Genomic DNA, 14209 nt, shown 5'->3' on the forward strand with positions numbered 1-14209 from the left:
AGTGTGGGGCGAGGTTTTACAGCCTGTTTATCCGAAACCTTGGCTGATTGTGACCTAAACCTGTTTTTATGCCTTGGCTCGTGTGTTTAGGCAGAGGATCACCAGGGGGTCCTTTGTCCCTCTTTGGAGGGGTACTCCCACAGGGCTTAAATCTGGGACTCTCTACCATTTGACCCTAGAACTGATGAAGCTTCTCGGATGAGAGGTGAAACGTCTTCAAGCAACTTAAAGAAGTCCAGACATTTTTCTTTCCAAGCTCCTTAGACTATGATAGAAAATATCACAAAAGTTTGATAACTTTTTCAATGATTTTAAATGATTAAACCAACTGTTGTGAATTCAATCTATGAACTGCAATTTGTTTTCTTTCAGTTTAAAATAGTGTATTTGTGAATTTTTTTTACATATGCACTGTTTTATAATTTTTCTAAAATACCATTTGATAAAAAAGTTTGGATGTTTTGTTACATTTTTTAAAAATATTGTTGGGTGTATATTTAATTCTAATAATTGTCGAGTGAAACTAAACTTAAACTGATTCAACTGAATTTAGGTATATTTATTCTTATATTAATAACTATCTCATTCAACATATTCATTAATGCCTACTTTAAATTTAATTAATATGCTTTATTACTACTTCTGTGACACCTTCTTTATCTGATAGCCGATACAATACAGTACATATGAATATTTTTTCTTTATTTGGCTTAAGTAATTTGCGATTTCAAACTTCAGTCTCATATATCTCTGACCATACAGACTCGTATCCTGGTGACTCATGGCATAAGCTTTCTGCCTTACGTGGATGAAATAGTGGTTTTGGAGAATGGAGTCATTTCTGAAGTTGGATCCTATGAAAACCTTCGTGCCAGTGGAGGAGCTTTTTCCAAGTTTCTCGACACATATGCCACTGAGCAGAACAATCACAGAAATTCAGAAACAGGTGATTACAACCTTTTCTTGGTATATTAGCAACATAATCTGCACACATTGCTTGTTTTGTTAGTTTTACAACCAAAGTCTATGCTAAAATTATACATCACAAATATGAATTAATTAATTACATTTCTTTTCTCATCTTTTAAGGATACTTTGTGTTGATTTAGTTCACATATTGACCCAAATACCATAAATTACTGCCACATATGTAAAACACCATGTATATTGTTAATTTAGGTGAGGGCCAGGACGCAGAAGACTTTGAGCTCATCCCAGGTGGAGACGATGCCCAACCTGACGGTGCTTTGGAGGACACTGTATCACTTACACTGGAGCAAGAAAACAGCATCCGCCACAGCCAGCGCGATGGCAGGTTCGAGCTTGTTAAAGTTATAGATGAAACCCGGGAAACAGCTTGTTTCAAATAGCATCTTTAGCAGAATGTGCAACACATATGGACAATATATAATAATTTAATCATGTTTTACCAGATCATTTTTCTCACCTTTTTTAGTGTCAGATTAAGAAGAAATACTTCCGTAAAAAAATCTGAAAATGCTGATGAACCAAAGAAAGGCCAGAAGCTTACAGAGAAGGAAACTATGGAAACAGGACAGGTAACACAATGTTTTTCTACAAATAGCACAAGATTACAACAAATGATAGCCTGTTTCCTGAGTGCCGTCTCCCGCTGATTTCCAGGTGAAGCTTGCAGTGTTCCTGCAGTACCTGCGAGCCATGGGCTGGGGATATTCTGCCATAGTTTTTGTGATTTACTTCCTCCGAAACGCTGCTTTCATCGGTCAGAATTTGTGGCTGAGTGACTGGACCGGTGATTCTGTGGAGTACTACAACATGACATACCCTTCCTGGAAGAGGGACACAAGGGTGGGAGTGTTCGGAGCTCTTGGAGTGGCTCAGGGTAACTGAACACTGAATCCTTTTCTATTTGCAAATATTTTCATGTAAATTAAGTCAAGGAACTGTATGTCTTGGAGAAAGAAAAATTCCCCACCATAAAATTTGGGATCATTATTAAATTATTAAATCATTATTATCATGGTTTAGATACAACCTAAACATCCAGTTTTGTATATTTTTATATGTGCTATAGTTTTAAGCTATATGTTTAAGAACTAGATGGGTATAAATAAGTAAATTTGAGTAAATGTTTTGAGAGATTTCTTTAACAGACAACTCAAGACATACATTTTAGAGGTAAAATGATAAAAAGACTTGGATTGCATTGACATAATGTTTGTCCTGATGCAATTTTGTCATTTAGATATAACAGAGCTTTGCAGACTTACAGTAATCAAGAGTTTTTGGGGCCCATGCTGTCATGTGTCAGTGTGTGGCTGGCAGAGAGCGGACCTGAATTGCAGATACAGAGACAGGACTAATCTCTGAACAGTTTTATTACCGGGAACTCAGGGAGCAAAATACAAAACTACCAAAGCACAAGCTAAATGTGAATCAGACACTTACTGGTTACAAACAACCAGAACATGCACATAGGAAAAGCTAGTTGATGTGACAAAGACCAGAGGGAGACTCAGACAATAAGTACACAGCAGGGAATCAAGGCTGAGAGGAATCTAAGTGACCAAAGACAGTAAGCAAAACTTAACATAACGCAAAAGAGACAAGGGACCATTAAAATAAGACAGGAAATATTGCCTGACAGCAAAATATTATAAACTAAGAACATAAACGGGTATACACTATGACCTTGAAAAAAACCTGTGAACTATACACAGACCAAACCAAAACACAGAGACAAGACAAGGACAGAAGATGAGATTGAGATAGTTACAGAACTAAGGACTAAGAATATAAATAACAAAACTTGGAAGCTCAAGGGAAATAAGATTAAACTCAAAAAAGAGAATACCATAGGACAAGAACATAAAAATTTCACAAAACAGAAATACAAATTAAAGCCAAAACCATCAAACTTAAAGCACATGGCCCAAAAATCTAGGATCCTAACACATGCGTAGACAGCCATATTAATTACTACTCTTTCTTTCTTGCATGTAGGTCTTCCCATCAGTCAAACATATAACATGTGACTTCTCACGGGAAGAAGTCCCGTGAGATGAATGAAGCTCAACCACTCAAATTTTGTTATATTTGATTTTCCCACATACTGATTCTTGATTCTTAAAAACCCATGTCAGTTAGCTTATCATCAGTCTATGGACAATGCAAAGCTTTCAGTAATGTAAGTAATAAGGTAATCAGAGTATTAAAGCTGTGAGTCATTTGGGTATTCAATTTTAAATCCTGTGGTCTTGTTGCCCCTATCAAAGACCGTTTTCTTTCTACAGCCATGCTATGATCAGATCAAGTTGCCATGACAACTGTCCCCAGCTTCATTTCGTGATCTCCAATGGCTTCTTCTCAAGATATATGATATGTTATTAAGTGGGCTATACAGACAGTATGTCTGTTCATTTTCTCATTTAATAATCTAACTCATATAAAGGCTTCAACTTATCTCAGTAACTGCGATACACAAAGAGGATGCCAGACCTGAGATTCAGTTTCTCAGTTACAGCTGTGTTCTCCAAAAGTTGATTCTGTTCATCTGGACGTAGCGTTTTCTAGGAGAAACGTTTCGTCACTCATCCAAGTGACTTCTTCAGTCTCAGCTGACTGCAGGTTTCCCCAATCTTATAAACAGTACATTTGCATAATGACTGAAACCAGCCCACTGAAGAAACAATGGGCTGTGAGGTCAGTTCCTTAATCATAATTATGCAAATTCTCATGACCATTGATCAACAACCACTGACCAAAACCCAATGATCAAAGACCACTGATCAATGGCCATGAGTACCATTCACAGAGAGTTGGGGAATGGCTGCAAGATGGCGAAAGATGTACCCTTAGGCCCCCTCCTCGATTCAGAGATGGTCTTTCCCTTTTCACGTAAATGGCCTCCTTGACTCCACGCTCAAACCAGCGTTCTTCCCTGTCCAGGATGTGTACATCCTCATCATTGAAAGAGTGTCCACTGGCCTGTAGGTGTGAATAGACTGCAGAGTCCTGGCCTGACAAGGTAGCTCTTCTGTGTTGTGCCATCCGCTTCGCCAGAGGTTGTTTGGTTTCCCCAATGTATAAATCCTGGCAATCCTCCTGGCACTTAACAGCGTACAGTATGTTACGCTGTTTGTGTCGGGGGACCCGATCCTTGGGGTGGACCAATTTTTGGCGCAGCGTGTTTTGGGGTTTAAAAGCCACAGAGACCCGGTGTTTCGAAAAAATGCGTCTCAACTGTTCTGATACTCCTGACACATATGGGATCACTACAAGTTTTCGCTTGGGCAGCGGTTATTTTCCTGGATGATTGAGAATGCATCAAGACGTTTTAACAGCTGTGTTATTTGAACAGAAAATAAAATAAACTAAATGTCCGGAGGCCTGGCCGAAAGAAACAAAGATGTGGAAGCAACACAATGGGGCGAGAGACCTGGAATTTCCGTCTCTAAACTACTCATAGTATAAGAAACTAGAGGAAAATAGGAAAGATACTAAAAAGCTGCTTGGGCTGGGCGAAGGATAGCAAGAGCCTTTTCCTCTAAATAGAAGCTCAGGGGCAGATGCATCTGAGAAAGTAGGAGTAAGTACATAAGTGAAAAAGGTGAGAGAAGAGCACAGAGGACGAGAGAAGGAAGAGGAAGCAAACGCAAGGGGACAGCACGCAACACTTATGTGTTGCGTGCATTCTATAGCATGTTCTTGTTCTTTCTTTATTTGTCCTTTAACAGTATTTTTTATACTGCTTAAAGATTTTCTTTCTGTTTGACTGGATATTAAAATAATAAAGAAACATCGTGTCCAGTCGACATGCAACTGATTTCATAACCATTTAAATAGTTCATCTGTTTCTCAATAACATCTTGTGCATATGCTTATCTTATACAATCTTATGCTTACCTTGTGCTTGTAGATATACTTGGGTTTTTCCAGTAGACAGTTATTGGGATATTCTGGACTTCAATTCAATTCAATTTTATTTATATAGTGCCAAATCACAACAAAAGTCGCCTCGAGGCGCTTCATAGATACAGAGAAAAACCTAACAATCATATGACCCCCTATGAGCAAGCACTTTGGCGACAGTGGGAAGGAAAAACTCCCTTTTAACAGGAAGAAACCTCCGGCAGTACCAGGCTCAGGGAGGGGCAGCCATCTGCTGCGACTGGTTGGGGTGAGAGAAGGAAGACAGGATAAAAGACATGCTGTGGAAGAGAGAGAGGTTAATAACAGATATGGTTCAATGCAGAGAAGTCTATTAATACATAGTGAGTGAGAAAGGTGACTGGAAAGGAAAAACTCAATGCATCATGGGAATCCCCCGGCAGCCTACGTCTATTGCAGCATAACTAAGGGAAGATTCAGGGTCACCTGGTCCAGCCCTAACTATATGGAAGGAAAAAGGAAAGTTTTAAGCCTAATCTTAAAAGTAGAGATAGTGTCTGTGTAAGGAAGAGGACTCCCTTACTACATTTATTTATATTATATTATCTGTATAGCACTTTAGAGCACACCTTTCACTTTATTAAAAGCACCTTATTAAGCACTTTATTTAGCATTGCACTTTAAGCATGGATTTGCACAGTAAAACATTTGCACACAAGAAGTTTAAATATTTATTGACTATTTATTGGGAATTTTAAAATCAGTTGGTAGCCTTATTTCAGATCCTGCACAGCTGCTCCTCATCAAGGAATGTGGTGGTTGTCTGTCAGGAGAAAAGAATGGTGATTGAAATTGTGATTAAGGTTTACCAGTAAGGAAAACTAATGCAAGTGTGTGTGTGAAATCTAGGGATAAAAGTGGTGCAAATAAGTGTAAGATAATGATTACTCACCTTTCTTGCCTGTGTCCTCTTCAAGGTGTTTGGGCAAATGTTTCCCTGGGGGTCCAGACACCATTTAAAGGTTCCGGGAGAGATCATTGGTAAAGAGAGTGTGGTGAATCTTTTTGTGCTTGGGTTTCTGGGTTTTTATAATATTGGGTTTGGTGTAACATTAAAGTGTGAAATATTTATTAATATGTAAATGTGAAATGTATTTATTTATTCTTATTGATATATTGTATACTGTGGTGGAAGGTTGGGATTTAATAACTTACCTGAGAGTGGAATAATGGTTAAGTCTGTGACAGCTGAACATATTTAAGGCTGCCAGTTGTCATTAGAGTGTGAATTTTTGTGCTGTGAAGAACCTCGACAAGTTAATTGTTGTAAGGTGAGCTGTATAGAAAATAAATACTTTGTTCCACTACACTTGCCTTGGTCCATCTCACTGTGTTTCCAGCAGCTAAGGGCCGCCCTGTTACAGTCTGTCTCCCGAATCCAAACTGGAAGCTGGTTCCACAGAAGAGGGGCCTGAAAACTGAAGGCTCTCCCTCCCATTCTACTTTTAAATACTCTAAGAACAACAAGTAGGCCTGCAGAGCAAGAACGAAGTGCTCTAATAGGGTGATATGGTACTACAAGGTCATTAAGATAAGATGGGGCCTGATTATTTAAGACCTTGTATGTGAGGAGCAGGATTTTGAATTCAATTCTGGATTTAACAGGAAGCCAATGAAGGGAAGCCAAAACAGGAGAAATATGCTTTCTCTTTCTAGTCCCTGTCAGTACTCTTGCTGCAGCATTTTGGATTAGCTGAAGGCTTTTCAGCGAGTGTTTTGGACATCCTGATAATAATGAATTGCAGTAGTCCAGCCTGGAAGTAATAAATGCATGAACTAGTTTTTCAGCGTCACTCTGAGACAGGATATTTCTAATTTTAGAGATGTTGCACAAATGGAAGAACGCAGTCTTACATATTTGTTTAATATGTGCGTTGAAGGACATATCCTGGTCAAAAATGACTCCAAGGTTCCTCACAGTGTTACTGGAGGCCAAGGTAATGACATCCAGAGTAAGAATCTGGTTAGATACCATATTTCTAAGCTTTTCAGCGCCGAGTACAATAACCTCAGTTTTATCTGAAATAAGAAGCAGAAAGTTAGCGGCCATCCAGGTCTTTATGTCTTTAAGACAGTCCTGCAGTTTAACTAATTGGTGTGTGTTATCTGGCTTTATGGACAGATAGAGCTGGGTGTCATCTGCATAGCAGTGAAAATGTATGCTATGTCTTCTAATGATGCTGCCTAAGGGAAGCATGTATAATGTAAACAGAATTGGTCCTAGCTAGTCGTCAGTCGCGGTAAACCGGCAAAAAACTCGAGCAGCCGGGCTACGTAAAACGTGTAGGGGGGCGTGTTTGCGGTCACGTCCAGCGGGTGTGTGGGCGGGAGCGTTACACAGTCGCTCCACCTCAAGTCACTACTGCGCAGACTCTGGGCCTTTCTCAATATGCGTACTTGCGTTCTCGTGTACTCGTGATACGTCATCAGTCGGAGACCAAGTACTGTTCCAATTCGAAGTACGCATCAAGCCGAGAACGCGAAAAAGTCCCGGATGTGTTCTCGCTCCGCCCGTTTTATCGAGCATGCATCGGTGGTGACTTGTGTGGACTTGGTACAGCTAAATTACGGTGGCCCCTAGAGACAAAGCACGTGCAAACTCCAAAACACTTGCAAACTCCAAAACACTTGCAAACTCCAAAACACATGCAAACTCCAAAACACTTGCAAACTCCAAAACACTTGCAAACTCCAAAACACATGCAAACTCCAAAACACTTGCAAACTCCAAAACACATGCAAACTCCAAAACACATGCAAACTCCAAAACACTTGCAAACTCCAAAACACATGCAAACTCCAAAACACTTGCAAACTCCAAAACACATGCAAACTCCAAAACACTTATATATAGGTATATCATATATAAGAGAGAAATGTTGTTCCTTCAGTATGTTGGCATTACTAAATTTGGCTCATTGCTTACATACGTGTGTAAAAAGAAATTATATGAGCTGTGATAACTGTTTCTGATAGAATAAAGAGTAGACTGATATATTGAATATTCCTTTATTGGGCGAGAAAATCAGACCATGTCATAACTGCTTTAAGTCATACAGAATAGATATCAGAGCCTTAAACAGGCTGACTTCTGTTAAATGGGTCAAACTGGGCAGAAAGTATACAAACACATAACATCCTTATAGAATATGATGTAACACTATAGATCAACTTACCTCAGAATATATAAAGCATATAAACAATTACAGCAATATGATGCAACAAACACAGCACTGCTACTAATCCAAAATACTCAAAGCTTCATAGAACTGAAACAAACATTTATTTTTAGGTCCATTCTGCTGCTGATACATACTTTAGGTTTCTGAATATTAAACTTGTTTCTTCCTTTCATAGTGTGTAACTTGAAGGCCCTGAGTACTTTCTCCCACACTGCAAACACTGGAATGATAAAATTATTTGAACATTACCTAAAAAGACTGATTCAGGACAGACAATTAGTTATGTTAAACTTTCCTAGCAGTCCTTCACAAACAGGGAACAGTCTGTCTATTCTCTCCATCTGTCAGCTGCTGCTGGCTCTTCCTCCTCCTCTTCCTCACACACTGCTGAGTCCTGGTGGATCATCAGGGGTGCAAAGCCTCACAGATGATGTGCAGCAGTGAGTTCCTCAGTCTGTCCTCACTCTGGACACTTGCAGTTGTCACACATGGAAATCAAATGCGTGATAAGCTGCAGGATTCAAACTTATAAATACATGTTCATACTTTTATTCCACAATCAGAGAGAAAGAAAAAGAGAGAGAGTGCAGGACAGACAGACAGGTGACAGTCTCAGGTGTATACACTGCTACAAAACAGCACAAAAGAAGGAGGATTGTGTTATTACGAAACAAGAAGAGTTCCCAGATGGTACAGTGGACACGTGTGACTGCTGTGATTAAAGCATCTTTCTTTCAGCTTAACGAGTGAACCGTCAGCTCGTTCAAACACACGTTAAAGTCCGTTTGGCTCATCACCACCGAACAGAGGCAGCAATATAACATAGCTAACATTAACAGTGCAGTGAATCCTGCTTGTGCCGTGATATTCAGGACTGCAAACCGAGCAGCATCACTGACTTTCAGCGTACAAACATCACTAATGTCACATAACTTTCCCGACATGTGGCCAACAGAAATGTTTTAATGTTCTTCATTATAAAAAACATTTGCGCATAAATAAGTGACATAATATTCAGTACTTCTGAAAGTTTACTCTTCGGCGGCTCCGCTTCCGCCGTTTTTTTCGGCAAAATTATCCACACCACAGCCGCGCTATGATCTGGGATATGTTAGGCCATGAAGGCTACACCGACCCATCCTTAAAATTCAGGGAAATTAAGGACGCATTTGAGGGCCGCATTTCGAGCAGCCTTTGAATTGGGACAGCCTTCGTCGTGTCGCTGTGATGTAATCGGCCTTAAAATGCGGCCTTTAAGGCTGCAGACCCCAAATCCGGTCATTGGTACATCCTGGCTTGTGTAGTTACTAGGTAACAAAAGCTCAACACTGCCCCTAGCGTCCTGGAGCATTTCCGTTGTGTTTTGGAATTTGCATGTGCTTTGGGGTTTGCATGTGTTTTGGAGTTTGCATGTGTTTTGGAGTTTGCAAGTGTTTTGGAGTTTGTACGTGCTTTGTCTCTAGGGGCCACCGTACTAAATATCCCAGAATGCATTTCGTCCAAAACTCAAACGTGGCAATGGCGGACGAGCGGGGCTAAAAACTTTTAAATATTACTCTTTCTGGGTCACAAAATAAACTTTTAAGTTCTTTTCAAGCGAGAATGTAGCTGTGTAAACTTCGAATATCTGCTCAGTTTATCAAGATATCATATATTTCCAAACGAGGTCCGACGTTTTCGGAGACGTCTGTGACCCGCCAGCTCCATAGCAGACAGCGAGGTCGAGGATTATTACAGCCGGCGAGAACAGCGGATTCCCGGCAGATCGTTTTCAACCTCCCCGCGGTCTTTTCGCTACTCAGGTTAAACAAACCCCAAACCCCAGTAGCTGTCTATTGCATTGAGTGTCCACTAAAATAAAAATAAAAGCGTTCTAACATCTCACCTGCTTGTTTTTATTAAGGTATGTACATGTACACTATTTTTATTAATAGAGATTTCACTACTGAGGTTAAACATGATATATAAGTCACTTAGATCACTTCTAAATGTTAATGTTTGTCTTATTTCGGCTTTTTATTTGTTCCTGAGTAAACCGGTTTGGCTGTGATTAAAGTTAAGCTTCATAACATATTACGCACAGTTAAATTAAGGACGGCAGTAAAAACTCCGGACCTGTGACATCATCAAGTACGCTGGTGTTCCAATTGTACAAATCGCGAGTCCGTGCTTGCATTCTCGGCGAGTCCGTACTCCCGTGCGTTCTCGGCGAGTACGTACCCGCCGAGAACGCAAGTACGTACTCGCGTACTTGAGAATTGAGAAAGGGCCTCTGGCTCCAAATTTTCAAGATGGCAGCCTCCACAAGCGGGGTATTTTGGCTTCATTTTTGCACAATGGTAGGAGGCGGGGTCGCGTCGTCCATCTTATATACAGTCAATGGTCAGGACTGTTTGGGTTTTGTTTGACAGCTACGTTCTGTTGTTCCAGGCGGCAGCGTTACGGTTGCCATGGTTACAGGTTGACGCTCTCTCTCTGCGTGTTTCCTGGGCGAGAGAGCCCTTTTTGTTGTTGTGCTAAGCTAATAGGCAGAATGCTACAGGTATAGCTCTAAAGAATGTAGCATCATAGGCAGTGTAGTCAAGTGCTGCAGTGAGAATGGACTGCCATACCCGTTATGTGTCTGTGAGCGAGGGAGGGAGAAAAAGGAAAAGTACGAGCTGTCATCAAGCAAAAACGGAGCTGGAAGCATGTAAATATAATAATAACCACTGCAGCCAAGAAGAGTGCCTGAGAGCCCAGTTGTAAGTAAGCTATTAAGACTCGACTGTACCCTGTGTTTGTGTTTTCCTCCGAAAAAATAAGTTCCGTTGGAGCAGCCTTTCAACGCCTCTCTCTGTCTCTCGCAAGCAAAGTTGACCCAGACAAAAAAGTAAAGCTATTTTTCGGCTATGAGCCCGACACTGAACCGACATATTAGCCAGAGGTCCCTTTACTATGGAGTCGCGGACCTTCAGTAACAGTAATAAATCACAGCAATAGTACATTCAGGTAGTTGTAAACAGCATGATAATATATTATGTAATCCAAAGCATTCAGAATACGTTACTCTCATTTTGGAGCATGTATTCTGTATTCTGTAATGGAATACATTTTAAAAGTAATCTTCCCAACACTGGTCATTACTAGTTAACATTAAAGGGATGGTTGGCTCAAAAGAGCTCTGACTTTTTGTCAGCCTGGCTACAGTGCTGAAGAGAAACCTGGGGTTGTTCTTATTTTCTTCAATCAGTGACGAATAGTAAGATGTTCTGGCTTTGCGGAGGGCTTTCTTATAAAGCAACAAACTATTTCTCCAGGCTAAATGATGATTCTCTAAATTTGTGACACGCCATTTCCTCTCCAGATTACGAGTCATCTGCTTTAGGGTACGTGTTTGAGAATTATACCACGGAGTCAGGTACTTCTGATTAGAGACCTTAGTTTTCACTGGAGCTACAGTATCCAGAGTCGTACGTAGTGAGGATGTGAAATTATTAACAAGATAATCGACCTCTGTTGGGGTAGCGTTCAGATAGCTGCTCTGCTCTGTGTTGGTACAGGGCATTGACGATGATAACAGTGGGTGGATTATATTCTTAAACTTAGTTACAGCGCTTTCAGAAAGACATCTACTTTGATAAAGTCTACTCTCCACTGCTGTGTAATCAATTATTGTAAATGTAAAGGTTATCAGGAAATGATCAGCCAGGAGAGGGTTTTCAGGAAACACTGTTAAATGTTCAGTTTCTATGCCATATGTTAAAACAAGATCTAGAGTGTGATTAAAGTGGTGGGTGGGTTCTTTTACATTTTGAGAGAAACCAATTGAGTCTAATAACAGATTAAATGCCATGTTGAGGCTGTCATTTTTAGCATCTACATGGATGTTAAAATCACCCACAATAATTATTTTATCTGAGCTCAGAACTAAATTAGATATAAAGTCTGAGAAATCAGACAGAAACTCTGTGTAAGGCCCAGGTGGACGATATATGATAACAAGTAAGACTGGTTTCTGAGTTTCACAGCTGGGGTGGACAATGTTAAGCATCAGGCTTTCAAATGAATTAAAAGTCTGTCTTGGTCTTTCATTAATTAATAGACTGGTGTGAAAAATTGCTGCCACACCGCCCCCTCGACCTGTGCTTCGAGATTTCTGGTAGTTAGAATGACTCGGGGGTGTTGATTCATTTAAACTAACATAATCATCCTGCTGCAACCAGGTTTCTGTAAGGCAGAGTAAATCAATTTGTTGATCAATTATTAAGTCATGTACTAACAGAGACTTGGAGGAGAGAGACCTAATATTTAATAATCCACATTTCATTGTTTTACTCTTTGGTTCAGATGTGGATACTGTATTGTTCTTTCTTTGTAATTGTTTATGTTTAAGTTGTTTGTTGCTGGTTTTTAGTTTGTTTTTTGTCTTTTTGGAAGCTGACACAGTCTCTATGGAGATGGGAGTTTTTTTTTTTTGGGGGGGGGGGGGGGGGGGGGGTAGCAGGAGGAGAGAGGCTGCAGAGAGGCGTGTAAGACTGCAACTCTGCTTCCTGGTCCCAACTCTGGATAGTCATATTTTGGGGGGTTTAATAAATTTGTCCATATATCCAAAGTGGGATGGATGCCATCTCTCCTAACAAGACCAGGTTTCCTCCAGAAGGTTTGCCAATTATCTATGAAGCCCACATCGTTTCTGGGACACCACTTAAAATATTATTCAATGATCTGTATAAAATTTGCAAATTGCAAATTGTGGTAGAACTTGAAGGCTTGCAGTTCTTCAAGTACTTAAATAATAAAATATCTCATTTCAAATTCAGTGATGTTAAAACCATAAAATCAAAAGCTAAATTGATGTAGCCCTATTCAACATTTCAGAATAATGCTTGTGCTAACATGGTGCCTAATTTTAGGAACTTTAAGTATTTAGCTAACAAGTAATTAGTTTAAAGAGGGTTTAGAGTGGGTGTCTGTGAGTGTGTGTTTTTTTTCTTCAGAATAAAAGAGAACACAACTACAGTAATTATTCCCTGAAATATTAAAGGCAGGGGTATATTTTCAGCACTTTCCTCAGCAGTAATTAGTGGATCGTGTTAATAGTTTTAAGATGTACAAAGGTAACTGTCTCTGCATAAGACAGACAGACTCAGGTGTACATTGAAATTTTGTACCTTTTTATTTGTCCCTTTTTTACAAGCTAAACTTTGTCATTAGGAATATCTGATTTTTCAAACTTGGTCCAATCCAGTTAACAAGTAATTGTTGCAAATGGCATAAAAAGCACACTTGAGTCTTATGTTTACTGTTCCATTCAAAGTGGATTTTTCTTTGTGAAGAGTATAGAATAATTTAGAAACCCTCCTACCTTTACTGCAGGTCTCTTTGTGTTCCTCGGCACACTGCTCCTAGCAAATGCTTCTGTCGATGCATCTCGTATCCTGCATTCAAAAGTGCTTAACAACATCCTGCGAATTCCCATGGTTTTCTTTGACACCACACCTATTGGAAGAGTGGTCAACCGCTTTGCAAAGGTAGCATTTGTATTTCACTTTTTTCACTTTTTAATCATTCCTTTTCTAGATTTCATTGTTTTCTCATCCTGTGGCTTTTATGTTTACAAGTACAAGATGCAATTATTTTTTAATTTCTTTTTTCAAAATTAATAGTGGAAGTTGAATGTTCCCCAGTTCTGCTCAAACCTTTGCATACAATCCTTCCCAAATGCCTCCTCCAGGGTACATACACAAATGTACCCTGGTCTGTCTGGAATTGGTACAGGTGTTAGTAGAAACTAGAGTAAAAAAAAATCAGGATTAGATTATTTTAATGTATTCTGAGTAGCTTGAAAGCAGTGTCATAAGTCATAGTTCAGTTTATATAACAGGGTTTATATCTAACCCGTCTAACAAAAACCAAAGGTCTTGTGTTCTTATCTTGTTTTACCCACCCGCTATGATTGCCATGATGCAGCTCCAGTTGTAAAAACACTTTCATGCTGTGAAAACTTATTTTAAACTCTTTTACAAAACCTTTGCTTTTAGGATGTCATCCTCTCATCTAGCTCTAGAACCTTCTCTCTTCCAGTGTGCTGAGTCGTCTTTGACCAGTTTGAT

The 14209-nt window shown here is 39.7% G+C and overlaps 1 protein-coding gene and 1 long non-coding RNA gene across 4 annotated transcripts in view; one reads left to right on the forward strand and one right to left on the reverse strand.

Annotated features, from left to right (window-relative positions):
* Window positions 1–14209, forward strand: part of LOC146505368 (ATP-binding cassette sub-family C member 2-like) — a 47755-nt gene that overhangs the window by 27979 nt on the left and 5567 nt on the right. For 2 of the 3 annotated variants that reach the window (XM_085181759.1, XM_085181762.1), the window contains exons 19-23: window positions 763–946; window positions 1180–1315; window positions 1457–1559; window positions 1645–1864; window positions 13473–13627. In XM_085181759.1, the coding sequence (XP_085037885.1) occupies window positions 763–946; window positions 1180–1315; window positions 1457–1559; window positions 1645–1864; window positions 13473–13627 (798 nt within the window). The remainder of the gene's footprint in view (window positions 1–762; window positions 947–1179; window positions 1316–1456; window positions 1560–1644; window positions 1865–13472; window positions 13628–14209) is intronic. The other variant, XM_085181760.1, reaches the window with a different exon arrangement.
* On the reverse strand, window positions 5595–7155 carry LOC146505369 (uncharacterized). The gene is made up of 2 exons (XR_014877426.1): window positions 5825–7155; window positions 5595–5695 (listed from the first exon to the last, which is right to left on the reverse strand). It is a non-coding gene; the product is annotated as an uncharacterized LOC146505369 (long non-coding RNA).

The sequence above is a fragment of the Neolamprologus multifasciatus genome, chromosome 13 (assembly GCF_963576455.1).
Source record: "Neolamprologus multifasciatus chromosome 13, fNeoMul1.2, whole genome shotgun sequence".
Classification (NCBI taxonomy): domain Eukaryota; kingdom Metazoa; phylum Chordata; class Actinopteri; order Cichliformes; family Cichlidae; genus Neolamprologus; species Neolamprologus multifasciatus.